The 22,507-nt window shown below is 31.4% G+C and overlaps 1 protein-coding gene, 2 non-coding genes and 2 pseudogenes across 4 annotated transcripts; 3 read left to right on the forward strand and 2 right to left on the reverse strand.

Annotated features, from left to right (window-relative positions):
• On the forward strand, window positions 1-2,661 carry LOC105160738 (hexose carrier protein HEX6-like; annotated as a pseudogene).
• Window positions 2,662-6,999: 4,338 nt separating this feature from the next.
• Window positions 7,000-10,333, forward strand: LOC105160634 (hexose carrier protein HEX6). 2 transcript variants are annotated; one of them, XM_011078104.3, is made up of 3 exons: window positions 7,000-7,251; window positions 7,502-7,824; window positions 9,042-10,333. In XM_011078104.3, the coding sequence occupies exons 1-3, from the start codon at window positions 7,140-7,142 to the stop codon at window positions 10,101-10,103; spliced, it is 1,497 nt and encodes a 498-aa protein (XP_011076406.2). In that variant the 5' UTR covers window positions 7,000-7,139; the 3' UTR covers window positions 10,104-10,333. The 2 variants fall into 2 exon arrangements, with proteins under 2 accessions (XP_011076406.2, XP_088735586.1); XM_088879460.1 differs by having other exon boundaries at window positions 7,547-7,824.
• A 662-nt stretch (window positions 10,334-10,995) lies between these two features.
• LOC148788486 (light-harvesting complex-like protein 3 isotype 1, chloroplastic) lies at window positions 10,996-11,991 on the forward strand (annotated as a pseudogene).
• A 435-nt stretch (window positions 11,992-12,426) lies between these two features.
• Window positions 12,427-12,582, reverse strand: LOC148788487 (U4 spliceosomal RNA). The gene has a single exon (XR_016065399.1). It is a non-coding gene; the product is annotated as a U4 spliceosomal RNA (small nuclear RNA).
• A 593-nt stretch (window positions 12,583-13,175) lies between these two features.
• Window positions 13,176-13,336, reverse strand: LOC148788488 (U1 spliceosomal RNA). Its single transcript, XR_016065405.1, has one exon. It is a non-coding gene; the product is annotated as a U1 spliceosomal RNA (small nuclear RNA).
• Between the last annotated feature and the right edge of the window lie 9,171 nt (window positions 13,337-22,507).

A 22,507-nucleotide genomic window follows, 5' to 3' on the forward strand; every position in this document is an offset into this window, starting at 1 on the left:
ATGGCAATCGCTGCAGGAATTAGTATAACTGATGGTCAGCAATACAATGGCAAGATTACGCGGTTTGTGTTGCTATCGTCGATCGTTGCAGCTACCGGAGGACTAATCTTTGGCTATGATAGTGGAGTAACAGGTAAATGTTTCCTTTATGTCTCAATTCATCACTATTCTTGATCATCCTAATGCTAAAACATACATGCATGCATTGTGAATGTGGAGTGGCCTCAATGTAGCCATTCTTGAAGAAATTCTTTCCAGGGGTTTACCGGAAGATGAAAGAAGACGCAGAGATAAGAAACTACTGCAAATTTGACAGCCAACTCTTGACATCTTTCACCTCCTCACTCTATATAGCTGGCCTTATTGCTTCTTTCTTTGCTTCGTCGGTAACTACCGTCCTCGGCCGAAGGGCATCGATTCTTACTGGTGGAGCCGTGTTCCTTACTGGTGCTGCCCTTGGAGGTGCAGCTCGCGACGTGTACATGCTAATATTCGGCCGTATTCTACTAGGAGTAGGGGTTGGTTTTACTAACCAGGTGAGTTTGGCAAAGGTGTATGCGTATGGTTCCATTAATTTTATTGTCGTTTGTTTTAGATTTTTCGGCATAAATGCACAGATTTAGCATGTTGGACCAAGTTTTCACAAAGGAATTTACAATATTTCCCAGTTAACAAGTCAATGCAGAAAACTTGATGTTTGTAGCCTTTATAAGTTATGATGCTGCAACATAATTAAAAGTCATGATAAACGTTTGGTCGCAACTAAATTATGATAACTGTTGATCAGTCGTGGTTAAAAGCTTTTGCACTGATTCTTTTTAGTCGTGGTAGATTGTATTAATTTATCATGATTTTCAAGTCATAATAATTTAGGGCTAAGTACATTTTGTACTCCTGAACTATACATGAAGTACATTTACAAAATGCCCCTTATGATATGGACTAATTTTTTATGATAAAAATGCTCTTATTATCTACACCCCCTAAAATATGTTAATACAATCATTTCTCTAAATATAATTTAAATTATTTAAAATAAATACTACCCAAAATTTATGTTTTTGATATTGTGTATAAAAATCTAGATAAATTCTATAAATTTATAATTTTTATATTTTTTTCATAGCTGACAAAAAACTTATATAATTTTTGTTTGTGTTGTTATATATATTGAATTTTTTAAAACATAAATTATCAATACAATTTTAAAATAATATGAAACACACACACAAACACATGCATATACACGGTAAATTATGCAAATCTACAATATAACTAATATATAATAATCTATATTTTTTTGAATAATGATAAGATATATTTTAATTATGTGAATATGTAATTGAATAAAAATTATAAGTTATATAACATAATTTTGTTTATAAAATTATATCCATTATGTATAATTTACACATATTTATATGTATCTTTTATGTGCTTTGTAAATTATATTTACATATATTGAGGTTATTAACATTTTTTCTATTACATATTTGAAAAAGTTATAATATTAAGCATTAATCTTTAATGAAATTTCAGTAAAATTATCCTTACTAATGCATTGCATATATTTCTTTAAATGTTTGCAGTCAGTCCCGTTGTATTTATCAGAAATGGCACCTCCCAAATACAGAGGAGCTTTCAACATTGGTTTCCAGTTCTGTATTGGCGCTGGAGTTTTATCAGCTTACCTCATCAACTACGACACAGAAAAGATGAGAAACGATGGTCGGGGATGGAGAATTTCCCTAGCAATGGCTGCGCTTCCGGCCTCGATCTGACTGTAGCGGGACTCTTCCTTCCAGAGACACCTAACAGCCTAATCCAACATGATTATGATCAAGAGAAAGCCAAGCGGATGCTGCAGAAAATACTAGGTGTAGACGATCTCGAAGCAGAATTCGGCGATCTAATAGCAGCAAGCAATGCTTGTAAAGCTAAACACCCGTTCAAGAAAATTCTAGGGAGGAAATATAGGCCTCAACTTGTAATGTCGATAGCAATTCCATTTTTCCAACAACTAACGGGAATCAACGTTGTAGCGTTCTATGCTCCTATACTATTTCGAACAATTGGATCTGGAGCAAGTGCGTCTCTATTGTCTTGCGTGATCGTTGGAATAGTCAGGGTGATCATGACCCTCGTGCCCTTGTTGATAGTCGATAAAGTAGGCAGACGGGCTTTATACCATATTGGCGGGATTCTGATGTTCGTCCCACAAACAATGATTGGAGGAATAATGGCAGCAAAATTAGGGGATCGTGGTGAACTGAGCCAGGGATATAGTATTTCGGTTTTGATCTTGATTTGCATATACGTTGCCGGTTTTGGATTGTCATGGGGTTCATTAGGATGGTTGGTTACGAGTGAAAATTTTCCACTGGAAATAAGGTCAGTTGCACAAAGTATAAATGTGGCAACAGGTTTTCTGCTCACATTCATTGTTGCTCAGACATTTCTAGCAATGTTGTGCCATTTCAAGTCTGCAATTTTCTTCTTCTTCACGGCGTGGGTGGCGGTGATGACAGGTTCCGTCTACGTTTTGCTGCCTGAGACTAAGGATGTGCCGATCGAAATAATGTATAAAATCTGGAGGGAGCACTGGTTCTGGAAGAGATTTGTTGATGATGGTGCAGGAGGGAAATAAGACTGTGGCCGTTCTTTAGCTTTGTAGTTTCATCAGTGAATTGGTGAATGGTGAGTTTCAAAATATAGCATATATACGACAATTAGAGCTACGCACGAGTGTGTATATATATATATAATTCAATAAAATATTTTATAATATTGTGCCATAAAAGAATCTTTTAGTTGGTAAAATAAAACTTTTATTTTTAATAGATAAAATATAATAGTTTTAAATTTTTAATCTATTGTGATTATTATTTAAAATAATGATATTTTCATATATATACAAGATATTTCTACTTACCAAAACTTATATATATACGAGGATTATTTTAAATAATTATGACATTCTATTAAATATATAAATCACTTTCTAGTTTCTACATATATAAAAGCCTTATATAAAAGTACAAAATATAAAAATTTACTTAGATATATTATTTGTATTATATAACTTAATTTTCATAAAAGTTATGTTAAAATACATAAATCTAGAATGATTTTATTTATTAAAAATAAATGAAATATAAAGCAAGATCGATTGGGATTTTCTTTTAATGAGTTCGAATAAAAACAATTGAAAGATAAAAAAAAGATAAAAGAAAGACAGAAAGCAAGAAAGATGGACAAAAAAAAAGAAAAAAAAAATTCAAATCTCAAAACCATTTCATTAATTTAAACCAAAAAGGTAAGGAGTATATTCATCAATTAATCATTTTTGGTCGGATATCGTTATGCAATATATAAATAACCCTACATTACAAAAAAAATCATCAATTTTGAAATGTTATGGTTTCCAGTAGAGAGGTTATATGGATCCAGGTTCCAAATCAATGTGACCTTGCGGATAATTCAATCCAAATAAGTGTTGGAATATAAAAAAATAAGTAAATAAAGTCTCACACTCTTAAATACTTAAATTAATTTGGAGCCGAGATTGGAGAAAAACAAAGGATATTAGATTAATAAACAATGTATCTCTTGGCTTCCAAAATAACTCTAGCGTATTATAAAATCAAATATCTTTATTTGTAGGAATCCATATATCGAGTTCTCCACTCTCTCGTTATTTAATTAATGATCGATGATGGTGATTTTGGATCATTACAGTTTCAATCTGGCTCAAATGATGGTGATTTTGGATCATTATGATCTAACTTGAATAAGAATATTGCCCAAGACTTCAATCCTGCTTAAGCCTTTAAAATTCCACATAAGGATTTGTCTTCTTAAGTACCATGCTGAGAAAAGATATACAGAACTCGGTAGCAATTCCCCTTTTAAATATCTATATCAGTTTCCAACCAGTGGAGCAGCACTCTTGAAGAAGCATCTCCAGTTTTCAACTTTGCTGGGAAAGTTGCTGACATGGTACACGTCCTTTCATTTCTATAGGAAAGCAAATACACTCACTGCATAACTTCAGTTAACAGGAACAAAGGTATTTTATCAATCGTCACCTGATTCCAAAGTGGAAATTCCCGGGCACAATGAGACATATTTGTACGGAAATAGTCTCCAATATATATATATATTAAATGATAAAATTAGTGATAAAAAATTAAGTATCTTCTTCACTGACAATAATTTTATATAAATTGTTAGTTTTGATCATTAATGGTACATTTATATTCAAAATTTAGTGATAATACCCTTATAGATAATTACATTCATTATCATTATAAATTTGTTACTAAATAATCACTAGAACAAATATATATATTTTTTTGTTATGGTTAATTGTCATAGTTAAAGGTAAAAATATCATAAAGAATATTAATTAATCATGATTGTTCAACAGCTATTAGCCGTCGTTACTGCAAGCTAGTTCAAAACATTAGTCACAACTAAAAATAATAAAAAATATTTCCGTCATAGCTAAAATTATAATGAATGTTGATAAAGCGTAATCAAAATTTAAATCTTCGTATTAATGACAATAAAAAATAGTATTAATTTTCCATAATGCTTAAGTCGTAATCATCTGTAATATATATAGGAAACAATTCATTTCTTTTATTGTGATTTATAGTTACAACTTTATGTATAATCTTTTTGTTATTAATATTGTCATAACTTATGCATAATAATTGTCATTGTTAAGATTAAAAAAAATTCTTATCGCTTCGAATTTCTTAATCAATGAAAATTTGAGGGTAAATAGTATAGTGTTTTTTCTTTTAAATTCTTGATGAAGGTAAATTTAATTGATAATAAATAAAAACAACAACATGCATCCATAGCGATACCGCTGCAATCTAATAATGGCAAATAGTATAGTTGATTCCTTAAGTTTGCATTTAAAATTATTTTTTGACTTCAATCAAACTTATTTTTTGTTCGATTTGGTTTCTCTGACCATTTTTCATAAAAAATATGGTCAAACTTTGAATTTTTTTGGGTAAAAGAGCCGATTTAAATTTGATTTTTTCACTTTAGCCCCTTAAATTTAAACAATTGAAAATTCAAAATTTCTTCCAAAATGTGTTTTAATTTCTTTTATCAATGGTTGTACCGAAAATATTTACAAAGTCAAATTCATTATGCGGTCAAAATTTGTAACAGTTTTTCATGCCGTTACAATATCCACACCTAAATAGTAACGGCTTTTGTAGAAGCCGTTACTAACTTTTTGTAACCCCTGTTAAGGAATGAAAGATTAGCCATTCTAAAAGCCGTTATAACTACTAGAAACTAGTTACAGATTTAATTCCAATCGTTACAATAAAATACTTCTTTTGTAGTGTTTGTTAAATTATCAAATCAGTTCTTTTTTAGGTAGGAAAATTAAAATACTTTTTATCTTTTTGTATGTTGAATATGATATCTTATGTGAATAATAAAAAATTTAAACTTCTTCTGAATATAATAATAACATATTTTTTAACTTACAGTAGTATCTTTTTTATTTATATTATTTCATTTCAGAAGTAACAAAAAATTCAAAAGTTAAAGTGAATTTTGTAAAATATATCTAATCTAAAAATATAATAAAAATGTAAGTTGGTAAATTTAATTTTAATAGTTAATAAGTTTATAAAAGTAACATTAATTAATAATATTTATTGCATATTAACAGTGAGGATTTAAAATAAAATATTGGTGGAATGTATTGTTTTAATAAATTATTTGGTGACATGTATAAAATTTATTTAGGAAGTTTTTTTTTTAACTTTTTTTTTTTAGAACATAGATATTTTATATTGTGTAAATTAAAATGTAACTTCTATAACCACATACCTGTTAATTAAAACAGGTAATCAGAAAATTAATTAGATTGTCTATTTTGTAATTTATTTAAGCAATTTTCTTTTATTTTGTAATATTGAAATTAAATGAATAAGAGCAATTATTCATTTGCCTTTACTTTGTTGTTCTAACTCTTGTAATTTTTATACATTGCAACAAAGCCCACATATCACTAATTAATGAAGTTGGATTGCGGATTTGATGGCAACTATGAAACCAACTTCCAAGATTTGGATTTGAAATGTTCCAAGTCGAGAGCCCCGAGAATGGGCATCGAAGGTTCTACTGAGACTTGCATTAAATATTGCATCCATATGATAGATGACGTGTTTCATAGGCAACAGACGCATGACATCTATGCTATTCTAGTGGGTGGTTGATAAAGGTTATCAAGCCGGTTGAACTGACTCGCGGAGATTCGTCGTATAGAAGCCTGTGAAGCTTGGTCCGTATGGCTTGAATATATCGTGTTTGGGAGATGGATTTGGATGTATTTGAAATCCTCAAACTTCTACTTTAAATTATATTTTATGAAATTATAATAAGATTTTAAATTTATTTAACAACGAGTCATTTAAATTCATTGTTTCGAATTCGTCTGTCCAATCAAAATTCTTCCATGAAAAAGCAGCCAAACCATGGCCAGCTGGCCTTATTTTGCAAGTGAATATATATTATGCATCGTGAAATTTCTGATGAAGATCTTATTAGCTGAAATGGGAGAGGAACTAGATTCCCATTTTGCGCAGTTCAATCAAAGAAAATAAAAATATTCCCTTTTTACACCCAGGACCTCATTTTTTTTTTTAAAAAAAATCTAAGTTATTATTAAAATCTTAACGCTCTCTTCACATTAATTATAAATTTATCATTATAATCACTAATGTCTTTCAAACTTTGTCGTTTTATTTTAAGCAAAAACTTCGAGAAATTATTTTAAAAGTAAGATCATGACGGCATCTTATAAACTCTAAAATTATTTAATTTTGAAGATGTACGAGCATATTAAATAAATTTATAACCGAACACCCTAGCCTCTTACATAACATATATTAATGACATGGTGCTAAATAACTCGTAGAGTGCAATTCATTAGGAATTGATTCTGCCATGGAATCTCGTGTGAAAGCTGTTGCTAAGCAGCTCTATAAATAGGAGTCTTGGTGATGAGTTCAGCATATCTGCAACCCAAACTTCTTTTTCTTGGCAATAACAGCCATATTTCTTTGCTCACTTAGTGAGTCATAAGCTTGGAGAAATCAATGGGTGAAGCTGTGCAATATAATGGCAAGATTACAAGGTTTGTGTTGCTGTCTTGTGTTATTGCAGCAACTGGATCAGGACTAATGTTCGGTTACGGAACTGGAGTAACAGGTAGTTTTTTCGGTTGTTTTTCAACCGACCACGATGTCTTTTTATAAATAAATTAATACCCTTCTTTTTTTTTTTTCCCTTGTAATACTTACGGATTGGACTATATCAAATATTAAATAATTCTCCCATCCAACAGCTTAAGCATTATAGTGAGGCGGTCGTTTAACGTACTTATCTGCCTTGTTTCATGTATATTTCTCTTGCAATCATGCACGTTTTTTAAGTTTCGAACGGGTACTTTTTGGTGAAGGTGGAGTGGCGTCAATGGGATCATTTCTGGAGAAATTCTTTCCAGGAATATACAGAAAGATGAATGGAAAAAAAGAAGTAAACATCTACTGCAAATTTGATAGCCAACTGCTGACATTTTTCACCTCCTCCCTCTTTATATCTGGACTTGTTGCTACTTTTCTGGCATCGCCGGTGACTAGAGCCTGGGGACGCAAGGCATCGATCCTTATAGGCGGAGCTGCATTTATCGCGGGTTCTGCCCTCGGAGGCGCGGCAGAGAACATCTACATGCTAATATTTAGTCGTCTTCTGCTCGGAATAGGGTTTGGTTTTACAAATCAGGTAAGCTGTTATTCGTATGTTCACATTGGTTATCTAAATGCTTTGTTCTATGTTTAGTATGAATGAATATAGATTGATGTCTGGAATTATGATTTCATGAAATACTGCACTTTTTTAATTTTCTAGCAGAACCGCTTTTCCAAAATTCTACTAATGTGTATCTGAAATATGGTGTCCGTCTAAATATACTAGTTATCGTGACACGTGATTCCCTCGAGTATAAAATAAAAACATTGGGGTAAGACGATAAGAAAAAAGAAATTTATGAAAAGAATACATCGTAAATTAATTACAAAAAATATGAAAAAGTAAGATGCGAGAGAAATATGAAGTAGTGGATAGTTAAGAGAAAAAACATATATTATTGTGAGATAATAAAAACATATTGAAATTGCTAATTTGACCAAATTTTTTTAAAGAAAATAAATATAAAATAAAGAATAAATTTAGTATTTAAAAATTAATACCATAAAAGAATTTTATTATAATAATATAAATTTTTATCGATAATTATGGTTTTTGGGTCCTAGCTATAACTTACTATGGTAGTTAAAAAAGTTAACCATGTTACGTCTTTTGCATCAACATCGTACTCACTGCACTTTTTTAATTTTGCATATACATTAAGTGTGCAGAACTGCTAATATATATATATATATATATACACATACATGTATATATGCATGTATTTTAAATCTTATGGGCATATTTATGCAAATTTCCCAAATGTATATTTTACCTTATTTTGACTCGAGACAATCTTAGGAATGAAACTTTAACCCATAGTTGTCAACATGCACTTTTGTACTGTACTATGATTCGACAACCTATAGCGAATTAATATCCATTTTTTCCCCTTATTTTTCTTATTTGTCTTAGTATAAAAAGAAAGATTTTTTCATCACAAACGACAGTATGTGATACCGTAATACCAATTCTTTTATTATATAAAATAATACCCCTAAGTTTTTTTTCTTATTTTTTTTATTTTTTAAATTATGTGATGTGTTGGTTATACATACTTTTTTCTTATTTATGATATATTTTATATTATGAAAGATTATTTTTTATATGTGCACAGAGATAAATGCCACACGACAGCTAATATATAAAGAACGCAAAGAATGAAAGAATAACTTATCACTGAACTATTGTGTAGATTAAATGAAATACTGCATTTATGGCTTTTCATTCATGTTGGATGAATTTTGTTGCAGTCAGTCCCCTTATATCTTTCAGAAATGGCGCCTCCCAGACATAGAGGAGCTTTCAACTCTGGTTTCCAACTATGTTTGAGCTGTGGAATTCTAATATCCTATCTGGTTAACTACAACATAGAAAAGATCAAAGGAGGGTGGGGATGGCGAGTTTCCCTAGCACTGGCGGCGCTTCCTGCCTCAATTCTGACCATATCAACACCATTCCTTCCAGAGACACCTAACAGTCTTGTTCAGCAAGGTAATCAAGAAAAAGCCAAGAGAATGCTGCAGAAAATTCGAGGCACTGCTGATGTTGAAGCAGAATTCGATGATCTAATAGCGGCAAATAATGCTTCTAAAACCATCAAACACCCTTTCAAGAATATTTTTCAAAGAAAATATAGGCCGCAACTGGTGATGTCTATAGCAATTCCATTCTTCCAACAAGTAACCGGCATCAATGTTATAGCGTTCTACGCTCCAATACTATTTCGAACAATTGGTTCTGGGGTAAGTGCATCTCTTTTGTCTTCCGTGGTCACCGGTATAGCCGGGTTAAGCATGGTAATCTTGTCGTTGTTGATAGTCGATAAAGTAGGCAGAAGGGCTTTATTCCATATAGGCGGAGTTCTGATGTTCGTCCCACAAATGATAATCGGAGGAATAATGGCAGCAAAATTAGGCGATCAAGGCGGATTGAGCCAGGGATACAGTATTTCAGTTCTAGTGTTGATTTGCTCATACCTTGCTGGTTTTGGACTGTCATGGGGTCCATTGGGGTGGCTAGTTACAAGTGAAATTTTTCCTCTAGAAATAAGGTCAGCTGCCCAAAGTATAACCGTGGCGACGAGTTTTCTCTTTACTTTCATTGTTGCTCAGACATTCCTGGCAATGCTCTGCCATTTCAAGGCTAGAATTTTCTTCTTTTTTGGGGTGTGGGTGGTGCTGATGACGGGTTACGTCTATGTTTTGCTGCCGGAGACTAAGGATGTGCCACTTGAAACCATGGATACAATCTGGAGGGAGCATTGGTTCTGGAAGAGATTTGTCGGTGATGGTGCAGAATATGAAGGGAAATAAGATCGAGGGGCCTTGTTAGGTTCCATGATCTTTCAATAAAATTGTGGCAATTCACATCTTTTATTTTTGCAACTCGACAAGAATTAGTGTGCTTATATCATAGTCTTGCTCTCTGTTTTTGGTTATATTGTTCGTTTGCTATTATTTCTCTTTTAACTAGAAGAAGGAATTCTCTGTACTTTTTTGTCCATTATCCTTTTTGTTGAAGTTTAGTAAACTTGAACTTTTTTCAATCTTCATGTTGATTTCTGGAAAGAATGGATGATTTGATGATATTGACAGTCTTATTTGTTATTTTGTAAAGAAGATGGCATATATCTATATTTTACAACTAGAATCTCCATGTAGATCTCCTTTGGATTTGAATTTAAATTTGAATTTCTATAATGAAAATTCGAAGGCTTACGCCTGTAATCTCGAATTAAACTACATAGTCGTGAATTGATATTTGAGGACCTGTAAGTGGATTCGCCACTTGGATCTCCTTGATTATATATTTGAATATTTATAACGTTAATCGAAGGCTATGCGCTTGTAATTCCAAATTAAACGCTATAAATTGTGGCGCACCATTGACGAATGACTCGACCTCCACCTTGAACACTTTTGAATATTCTTGAACTCTACGTAAAGAGAATTATTTGGCCTTTTTTCCTTACTTTGCTTTTCGTTCTCTATCTCTGTGTTTTGAATGAGGTTCAAGTTTCAAAGAGGTAGAGTTGTGATGTTTTTGAACAATTTTTGTATTATTACTTCATAACTTAATTTAAAGAGATAAATACACCATATATTTGGAATGATATGATCGGTCAACTTGACGTTATCTTTTTAATATTTGTAATTTTTAAAGAGATAAATATCAAATATTTATCTTGACTTGATTGGAGTATAGATGCAGTTGGCACGATCTAATTGGCTTGAATCTTTGACTGTGAAGCATGGTTTAAAGGCCAAAACACTTGATTCTGACACTTATTGGCTATTGAGTTGATGCTCCAGTTGTAGTGAATTACTGGAAGATCAGAAAGAAAGATCCATGGTCTTTTAAGCGCCGGTATATTGGCTCCAATCAATACATGCTAGAAAGACTTCAATTAGAATCTGATTTTCGGCATCAAAGAGCATAATTTATTCTTCTTTGCGTACAGTTTCTTGTAGCAAAACTGATACTTACAAAGGTGACCATTTGGTTCTAGATATTTCTTTTATTGTTTCCATCAAACCCATACTTACAGATGAGCCATGCTTTTCTTGATCTGATATATATCGTTTTGGTCCTCGCGATTTCATATTCAACTTGATATAGGACATTAGCATTTGAAAAATCGGCAAATCTATCCCTTGATCCAAATTAATTAAGGCTTACCTTGCTGTCATTTTGCCTGCTGCCATTGTTCTTCTTTGCTCCTGGTGCTATTCTTTGCAATGTTAATTACTTGTCCTTTTGCTATAGCATTGATCCTTTGCAACAAGCAATGAAGAACCGGTGCTCTTTAGAAGCTCTATCATACCATGGTGGGCGTGGATCGTTCATTCTCATCTCCCTGAGCCAAGCTGCTAAATGGTCAAACCTCCTGTCTAATATGATTAGTGTACTCAATCCATATTATGTTCATCAGAAGACGAAAAATTTCAATTCTGCATGTTATCTTGTAGGGCGAGCTGCAATGATCGGATTCTTCATGGCCTATGTGGTGGACGCTTTGACAGGGTTTGATGTGGTCGGCCAGATAGGGAATTCCGTTTGCAAGGCTGCCCTTTTTTCGTTACCGTTATTGGACTAGTCCTTTTCCGTAGGAAAGAAGATCTTGAGAATTTACAACAGAAGGCATCCTGGCAAAGTCTAGACGCAGGCAATGCTGTAAAAGAGCCAAGTCATAAAGAGTAACTGATCACTTGAATGTTGCAGATGTTTATGTACATCAAGAATTGAGACAAGCAATAATCATGTTTGCCAAATCGCTCATCATATGACTGGATACTATCATATGGGAACTAATTTGCTGGGAAGTAGGAAAAGTCAAAACTACTCTTTTAATCTCATATAAGGACTTCAGCATTGATTTTATATAATTTTTAAAATAATTCCAAAATTAAAAAATTTGACACATTTAATGCTCTACAACGAAATTTTCAAAATAATCTAAAAATTAAATAAAATTGATACATTTAGTCTCATATCTAAATTTTTACTGAAAAAAATAAACAAGGACAAATGAAATGCAGTGTGGTATGGAAGCTTGGTTATTCACACAACTATTCTATAGGAATGAAAAGTACAATTTCACCGAAGGAAATTAAATGATTGTAACTAAGATTATAGGGCTTTACCCTGAGTTAGAGGGAGCCCTTCCAGAAATTCTCGAAGGCCTGAGGGGAACCCAGGCCTAAGAGGGGGTTTGGAAATAGTTTTCAACCAGCAATAGACGCGCCTCGGTTAGAACCTCACTAGCTGCGTCATTGCCCCAAGCGCAAAGATGGGTTTGAAACATGATCTTGTCTCGTCTTATATCAATCCAACTGACTGCAGTTTGATAAATTTTCGATGTGGGACTGTTAGTCCACCAACCACTTTGACAGTGGAGTTTGCCCTTGTCAAAATCCATGAAAAAGGTAAAGGTAAGATCGATAATTAGAATCATTCCCTGCTGGAGACCTCTCCACCAGCAGTCAAACCTTAGCCCAGCGACGCTAAAAAGCTGATTGCATCTTTTACTCGGCTGGTCCACCTTCTAAAAAGGTCCTCTGATTCGTTGGTAGGAATCGCAAAACACATGTCATCAAAATATCGCAGATAGGAAAGGGTGCAAAGCGCACAAAAATGAACGCACAAACGCTAGATTAAACCTTCCACTACATTTTTTCTAAAGCTTTTGAAGGAAGAATTTAGGACTACATTGTTGGGGCCTTCTCCAAACCCTTGAAAACCCAGTGAAGCTATTGGCCCGATCTGGCTATCCTGTCACAATTGTTTTCGGACACAGCTCACTCTTAAGTGCTTTTATTGAATTAAATTAAATTCTGGATTATCCTGACATATTGTTTAACAAGAAGAGTTTAGACTAAAATTGGGGAGGGGCCGCGCGAACGCAGGCCCCCACTACCACAAATTATGACGTAGGCTCGACCACTTGGGCCGACCTTAGACGGGCGCCCCTCCCTAGTGCAATGGAGGTCGCCAACCTAGGCCATGGGCCTTATTGATCACCCATTGACCCCGTCCAGGTAAGTATGTATCCTTGACTACCTCATTCTCCTCATATTCCCTTCTGGGCCCTAGTTAAGAGCATTCTGTTTCAATGTGGGATATCATTATATGGGTTCCAACCTCAGTAAACAATTGAAGCAATCTATGGCTGAGCTCTTTCAAAAAACTAATGAGTCAGACGTAAGTTTAGCAGTTAATCGGTGTTCTACATTTCTAACCAGCAACGATATGAAAGGAAAAGCATGCTGTGACGGGGCCTAAGAACATTGCTTCGGATCCTCTATTTGGATTTAATATATATATTTCATCTTGTATTTCGGTTTGATTAAAATTGACATGGAGCATAGAAATTGCAAGAACAGGGTCGCATCCTAAATTTGAGGGTTTTGTGACAAGAGATGTTAAACATGTTTGTGAAGAAAGTGGACTAGTTTGTTAACCCATATACATTGCTGGTTATGGATTGTCATGGGGTCCGTTAGGATGGTTGTTACGAGTGAAAATTTTCCATTAGAAATAAGGTCAGCTGCACAGAGTATAAATGTGACGACAAGTTTTCTCTTTACCTTCATTGTTGCTCAAACATTCCTAGCAATGCTGTGCTATTTCAAGGTTTAGAATTTTCTTCTTTTTTGTGTTGTGGGTGGCCGTGATGACGGGTTACGTCTATGTTCTGCTGCCGGAGACTAAGGATGTGCCGCTTGAAAAGATGGATACAGTCTGGAAGAGATTTGTTGGTGATGCAAAGAACACGAGGGGGACCTAAGATATAGAGGCCCTATTTGGCTTTGTAGTTTCATCATCTTTGGATGACATTGCGGCAGTTTAAGTTTTTTTTATTGCAAATTATTGCAACTCGTCAAGAATTAGTGTACAAAACTGTTAGGTATGGCTCATATACCAGAAAAACGACAGATGCTGGAGCAGAGCAGAAAGAGCGAGCGGAGCACAATGAGATGATTTTGTAGGCACAATGCCGAACCTCGTTAAATCCTTGTTTCCTTTATTCTTACGATCATTAGTGTTTGTTTCTCAACAAAATGCAATAAAATCAGGCAATAAAAAAATCCAAAATTTTGTCCACTGGTTTGCAGAATATGATCAAGATTAGGATAAACTTATAATCATGTATTTCATGTTATAGGGGTGAATAGCAATTTATTCCATGTGATATTAAAATGAGCACATTACTCCCTATAAAAAAAAAAAATATAGCAATTTACATCCTTGTACTTTCATGTGTTTTCTTGCTGTGATAGGTACGTTTAATTCAGAATCTGAATAAATAGGAAATAATACATTTTGCATATTTTATATATCAACCTCAAATTCAAATCACAATTGAGTGAGAAGTATCTAAATTTTAAATAAAAATTTCCAATCGACAGTAGCCTAAATGTAGATATCAAATAATTCTCTTTTCTGATAAGTTAAACTTTTAAATGATGTGGTCATTTAATATAATATAAGAATTAGACCAAATGAAAGATCTTAAATTCGAATTTTCAACTATTTATTAAAAAAAAATAGGTTTCATTTAGTAATTGTCCAATTCATTTTATGAAAGTAATAAAGCAGAACGCCTGGATTTTTGTAAGATTACTGAACTTTCTTCTGACATTGCATTTGATTCTTTTATATTTATTGCATTAAGCTCGTTCCACTTTTCATTTTATTATTTCTACAATTATTATACTAAGTTTGGTTTGCAATTATTATTTGTCCGTCTTAGTTTTATTCTGGTGTATATAATTTTCATTTTATTTGTTAATATCGTTGAAATATTCCAACCAGTATCTCAGACAATTTTATCCATAGTATAGGATTTAGTGGAGTCAAATGCTGCAAAAAAATAATGTTATTAGCAACAACACAAATTCCACGCAAAATAGTGGAATCTGTTGCTAATTTACATTATAAATAAATTTTAACAAGAAAAATATTTACTTAGTAATTAACTCGTCGCTAATTTTAACATCAACTTTTATGTTTTCTTGTTTTGCTAAAAATTTTACTAACGAAAACATTTGTTTGTAACTTGGGGGGAAAACTTTTCAAATTGGTTGCCAAAGCCAGTTATGAAATTTTACAACATTATATTTCTTGCTTAAATTTGTGCAAACTCAAATGTTAGTCGGGTCTATCGACTTTCTTATTCTCGATTAAATTAATTTGGGGTCAAATATTTTTATAAATTGCTGGTTTATTTTGAATGTATCTGCATTAATAAATACATTTTCAATTCTCAATAAAGGTGCGTAGTTTCTTTGTCATATAAAATTTGATAAATTATAATTTTGATAACACTATACATTTTCAGAAACTTTTACTTTATTAAAAAAAAATGTATTAGATGCATAATAATAATTTACATCTTTATAAATGGTCATGCCCTAACTTAGAGGTCCGTTAGACACGAGATTTACTTTCGAATCAATAGAGTGCATCATGAAATTCAATGATGAACAATTAATCCCAAAAGATATCCAAAGTTTATATAATACTTATTTTAACAATTCTGTAGCCAAAATTTATATAATAGTTGTTTTATGATCAGTCCAAGATTCCGTCCTAAATATTTTTGAATCACTCAAAATACCAACTGAATCATTACTTTCTACTTCACTTTGATTAATATAAGTTGCTTTTTTCCATTTGTTGACGAAAACGTGACTGGGAAACCATTAAAGGGGATGATTTTATCTTAAAGACTGATTAAGCAACTTGTTCAAGCTTTTCAAACTGTTTAATATTGATCAGTGCTAGCTAATAATTAATGCAATTTTGGCTCTTTAGTTTCTTTAAGGGATAATTACACTCCCCTTTTATAGATTTGGTGTAATTACATGTAACCTTATGCGGTTTGAAAAATTATATCAAACATTTTTGAGATTTGCTTTCGTCTTACAAATAAGAACTATCGTTGTCAAAATTCATCAAATTTGGTGATATTAACAAAAAGCTGAATGAAAATTGTTATATACACTCGATTAATTTATTACTGATTTATTTCAGGTCAAAATGTCCTTATAACGGTGAAAATATATATACCTCCTCACATACATTAATGCGTGAAGACGTATGAGGGTAATTTGATAATAAAAATATTTATGTAATGTGCAATAAATCAGTAATAAGTCAATCGAAGGTAAACATAGATTCTTTTTTCAAAATTTTTTGTTAACATCAGCAAATTCGATGGATTTTGACTAACAAAAAGCGTACTTGTTAGATGGAAGCAAACCTCATGGATATTAGATGTAATTTCTCAAATCACAGAAGGTTTACGTGTAATTACACCAAATCTCAAAAAATAAAAATTTAATTATCTCGTTCTTTAACAATACCTTGGCGCTTTTGCACTTTTTTCCAAATTGTTGCGCTCAATGCAGAAATTCTCTTTTGTTTGCTTTCAGATACCATTTATATTACTTGTTAAAATAGTTTATTTGATGCCTTTAAATTGCACCACGGCTGTCGTTAAAGTATTAGGTAATATATTTTTTGGACGCATACTTTGTAAAAAAACATCAGACACTCAATACATAAAGCACAAAACAATAATGACGGAGGGAGAATTTATCTGTTTTCTACGGTCATATTTGTAAAGTAAAAGTAGATATGCTGTAAATCTAATTAAATTTCCATGAGTGCAGCATCAGAAAATTGATAAACAAAAAAGAAAAAGAAGAGTTCATTATCATGATGTTAGGACACATTGTTATAATTAATACAACTACAGTAAAACCTCTATAAATTAATAATCTTGGGACCATGAATTTTTATTAATTTAGAGAGATATTAATTTATCGATAAATTAATATTTTATTAATTAAAAGAGAGACTTTTTAAATTTAACAAATTTAGTACATATGTATTGAAAATAAATGAATTCATATATGTTTCATTGATTATATTCATGCATCAATCAATTCTTTGTAACTAATTAAATATATTCATATTGTATACAATTAACTATTATATTCATAGACGCATGTATTAATTCATTGGAATTACTTAAATATACATGTTTATATTAATTCGTTGCACTTAAATAACTATTATAGCCAATTAAATATATTCATACATGATGATGAAAAGTATACTATATAAATCTCAATATGAAAATAAAATAATTCATGACACCTAACCATGTCTTTTCTTCTAAAAGGCATCGCAAAATCATCAATGAATGATCAAATGCGTAAAGCATTACAAACTTCATATTTTAGTAAATTACCATAATATTTATAATTGTAATATTTATGAATTATTAATTTAGAGTTTTAATGGGACCTAATATTTATAAAGGAATTTTTTGAAAAATTATTATCTTATTATCTTATCGAATTTGATGATTTTTTACAAAGGCCCAAGTCGGGACCGAAAGATTTTATTGTTTTAGAGAGTTTATTAATTTATAAAGTATAATTTATAGAGGTTCTACTGTATGTCAGTAGGTTCTTTTGTACATAAATTAAGGATAGTATGCAGCAAATCACTTTCTTTCTTTCTTTTTCTTTTTTTTATGGGATAAATGCATTTTTTGTTGTCAAATATAGCTATTAGTGCGATTTTGGTTCCAAAACAATTTAAGGTTGCAATTTAGATCCTCAAATTTTAATTCTTTTGGCACTTTTGGTCATTCCATGAACTTTTTCGTTAAACTTAATGAAAATTTCATTCAAAGTGGAAAAAATTATTTTTTCCTCTCATTTTGCGGTGTTTTTCAAGTTGTAATCCAATGCATTCATTTTTCTTATTTTTCTTCAAACTTCAAAAAGGATAAATAAAAAAAAATATGCAACAAATTTTCTAAAATTTATTGACAATTTTCATATTATATATTGACTATTTTTTGTTAAGATTGTTTAGAAAATTATTGTTTAAATTTATTCCTTTTGGTTTATTCACTTTTGAAGTTTGAAGAAAAGTAGAAAAAATGAATGCATTGAATTACAACTTGAAAAACACCACAAAATGGGAGTAAAATAGCAAATTTTTTGCACTCTAAATAAAATCCGTTAAGTTTAACGGAAAAGTTAAAGGAATGACCAAAAGTGCCAAAAAAGTTAAAGTTTGAGGATCAAAATTACAACCTTAAATTATTTGATGGCCAAAATTGCATTAGTGACTATATTTGAGGACAAAAAAATGCATTTATCCCTTCTTTTACTATATTTACTTCGTTCACAGTTCTTGAGGAAAATTACAATTTAAGTTCAATAACTTGGGAGTGATATTTTTTATTTTGTACTAATTGATTTTTAGAATTTAGTCCTATAATATGATAATTTTGGCATTTAGTCCTTTTTCGGCTGATAATTGACCAAAAAATTATATGTGACTTGCACATGACCCAATTAAAAATTGGTACCTTAGTTCAATAAATCAATTCGTACAGGACCAAATTAAATTGCCAACTCCTCTAAGTTACATGACTAAAAATGTCAACACCAAAAATTACAGTTTAATTGGATCATGCGTAAGTAATATGCAGTTTTCTGGTCAATTTAGACGGAAAACGAAGAAAATTGCCAAAAATTTAAAGTTACAAGACTAAATTATGAAAATCAATTTATGCAGTACCAAAAACTACCATCCCATTAAATTACAGGACTAAAATCACATTTTTCCCTTGTTCTTGTAACATATTAATAGATTTTGAAATAAGAATAGTTCGGTATGGTTTCGGATAATTTGGGAACTTTGACATAAAATCGTATTTATATAACAAAACTTGTAGAATTCGCGGTATATTGATGCTTTGCAGAGTATACTTATATCAAATTGTTTTACAAAATTCAAGCATTTTCATATAAAAGTTTGCAATAAAAATTAGATTACATAACAAACTAATTATTTTCATGCGTTGCCAAGAAATAGAAAACAAGTGCATATGAAATATAAATTATTTTTTATCTTATCAAATATATTTTTCAATTAGCTTATATATACTATTACTTAAATGGAAAAGCTAACATGTTTCTCGGACAAAAAACCATTATTATTATGCAGGCATGTAACTGTAGTTTTCATTCAAAGAAACTATCCGTCGTGCTAAAAATAAAAAATAAAACGATAGTAACTATCGCTATCGACTTCACAAACTGTTGTGGCAGCTTTTTTAACTCTTCATCTCTTCTTTTAAAATATTTGTAATATTTAAAACTTCATCTTTTGCCGTGCTATATATTATAATGACGCATATATATTAACCAATACTTTTTCTTTCCCAAAAACATCTTTACAATTAAATATATATATATATATATATGATGACTTGTTTTCTTTTTGAAATTTTGGGTGGACATGATGAGAGTTGAGAGCATGCCTTTTCTACTAATTGTTTATGAAAGATGAATGCTGGATTCTACTTTCTTAACAAAGTATAGTGTAGGATATTCTTCCCAGGGTTTTAACAAAGAGAAAGTTAGACAAGAAAATATTCCCAAGCTTATTAGTTCCATGAATACTTTTATGCCATGCTTGCCCGAAGCTAGTGCTGATATTCGGCATATTAAGGATAAAGTTCATCAGGTTGCAATTTGCGGTTCACTTGACCAATATTCTTCTTAAAAAAATATAGGATTTAATAGTCAAATTGAATTGAGCTTCAACCAACAACAAAAATCATAAATGAGTGGCTTTGTTTGCTTAAGCAAAAACCCTGAAAGCAAGGCGAGCAACTGCTTGCCTAGTTGGCAGGCAGGAAGGGAACTGCAGCTAGAGCCGGGGGGGGGGGTGTCTTACTCAATTCCTAGTCCTAGGCCCTTGAGCCCCAAAAGTATGTGGGTTTAGGACATAACTGAAACACGATTAAAATTGACATCTACTATATAGTTGTGGAATCAAAATTACAATTTTCTCTTGTATATAGGTAAAACGTATAGAATGTATCGACATCATTAAAAAACACGTTTTTTTGGCGTTGGAATACTTATTGCATATGCATGATTTTTATTTTTCTTAAAAAACAGTCAAATTATGTCAATTTTGTTATTTGTTGTTTTACTTTTGTTACTTTAGGAAAGAGGTTTAATTTAAAGACTAGCTTTCCGCGGACAACTTTATTGTCAAATCAAGTGTTCCAGTAGTTGCTATATGTGACCGCAGCTTTTCTATTTGCATTTCATCTTTATCTGCCTCTCAAAATATTTTAGAATTGCACACAATAAGATTAAAACTTGTGAGCATCACATATTACTTCAAGCATTACTGCTTTCCTTCAAGAAAAACATTGTCCTACTTCTGAATTTTATCATTAATGTTATTAATGGTGAATTTTACCAATTTTATTTTAAAAAAAGAATTGTGCTTATGATAAAAATTAGCATAGCAGAAATAAGTTCAGGTTATTTATATTCTTTAAACCTGAGGTAAGTGCAAAAATCATTATCTTCATCAGTATAAATAAGTCTACAGTTAAAATTATAATTAATTAAAATTTAGAAGCAAAAACTTTAAATATTAGGTAAAAATAAATGTATGAAATCCGAGAATAATTATATTAAAATGTAAAATATAATAACAACCAAAGCGAACAAGGGGGCGCGTTTTTCTTGTGTGCAGCGACTGGAAAAAAAAGAGAGGAAAGAAATTAGCTGATTCATAAGTGGATTATTATTTATTTTATCTTTTTTAGTCTGCTACAATCACCATCACAGGTCAAAACATGCCCTCAAAATCGTAAGTTGCTTGCATGGTATTTAGAAGTTATCTACCAATATAGTCTTCACTCGACAGAAAAAATTAATCAAACATACAATCATTTGATTGAAAATGGTTCGTTCTTACTAATTGAGCAGATGCTGATAGATTATTCCACCAACTCTTGGAACGACGTAGAGGAAAAAAGAAAAGCACATAGGAATGAGAATCATGAACTGATTGTGACCAAAAAAGGACAGCACATTTTGAGATTGGAAACAAAGAAGAGGGGATGCTGGTTCTGTGCGTAGGGAGACAGACCGGGAGTGGATTAATCTGTGGGAGGGAGCATCGTGATAAGACTGAGTATACTACTTCTGATGATTTAATAAACTTTAAGGAAAAAAAATATATAATTTTAACCTTGTAATTTAGTGGGGTAATAGTTTTGAATTTGCACGAATTGAATTTTTTATAATTTTAAAATTTTAATAATTTTAGTACTTTTTCAGCCAATTTCATCAGAAAATTATATGCGACTCACACATGATCCAATTAAATTATAATTTTATTCATGTAACTTATCAGAGTTGGTAAACTGACTTACTTGGCTGGCTTCTGTCCTTTCTTTATTTTAGAAAGTGAATATTAAACATAGAGATTGAATTCTCTGCCAAACTATGAGGACCATCCAACGCAGATATTTGCATCATTTCTCACATGAACTATCTAGATCATTAGCTATATGATCAACCAAACATGGAAAGCTAGACACCCCCCCCCCCCTCCATTAGAAAACCTATAATTGTCACTATTTATATATAGGAAAAAATAGAATCATCCCCTTGTGATATCACAGATGAGCAAATTACCCTCTTATGAAAAAAGAAATAGCGATTTACCTCCCTATATTTTTTAAAATACAACAATTTACCTCCCTATGATTTTTAAAATGAAGTGATTTACCTCCCTATCTAAGGAGGTAAATTGCTTCATTTTTAAGAAGTATATGAAGCTAAATTGCTATACTTTTTCATAAGGGGGCAATGTGCTCATTTTCAATATCATAGGGGGACAAATTGCTATTCACCCTTATTATATATATTTACAGACAATATTTTTCTTTTTATCACAATTACAAATTTCGTAGTTTTCATAGTGATTATAATTTTTTAAAAGTGGATAAAGTTGTGACTAAAAACAATTATTGACATACAATAGCGACAACCTAAGGATAACATATGTATATTGCTAATAAACTATAGTGACAACTTTATACACAGTTTTTGTCACTAATAATTATATAGTTAAGATAAAAAATATTAAAATTATCATTTATTATTTTGTCATTATATTAGCTATCTATACTATATATTAAGGGAGAGCACCTTTTTGGTATCTCCTTGATCTTTTTTATTTTTATAAATTATTTATTTATTTATCTAATGTTCCACTCCCTCATCATCTTTTGATGCAATATTAATTTATTCTTTTGTATATAATTTATTAATAATAAATATTTTATTTTAAATAATATTTTATAAAA

This window comes from Sesamum indicum, linkage group LG4, assembly GCF_026168435.1.
Source record: "Sesamum indicum cultivar Baizhima isolate 11 linkage group LG4, ASM2616843v1, whole genome shotgun sequence".
NCBI lineage: Eukaryota > Viridiplantae > Streptophyta > Magnoliopsida > Lamiales > Pedaliaceae > Sesamum > Sesamum indicum.

Bases quoted from the DNA above. Each gene is read 5' to 3' on its own strand.
- LOC105160634 (XM_011078104.3), top strand. From the start codon at position 7,140: ATGGGTGAAGCTGTGCAATATAATGGCAAGATTACAAGGTTTGTGTTG. The intron at 7,252-7,501 runs GTAGTTTTTTCG...TTTTTGGTGAAG, and splicing joins TTACGGAACTGGAGTAACAG to GTGGAGTGGCGTCAATGGGA. The intron at 7,825-9,041 runs GTAAGCTGTTAT...ATTTTGTTGCAG, and splicing joins GGTTTGGTTTTACAAATCAG to TCAGTCCCCTTATATCTTTC.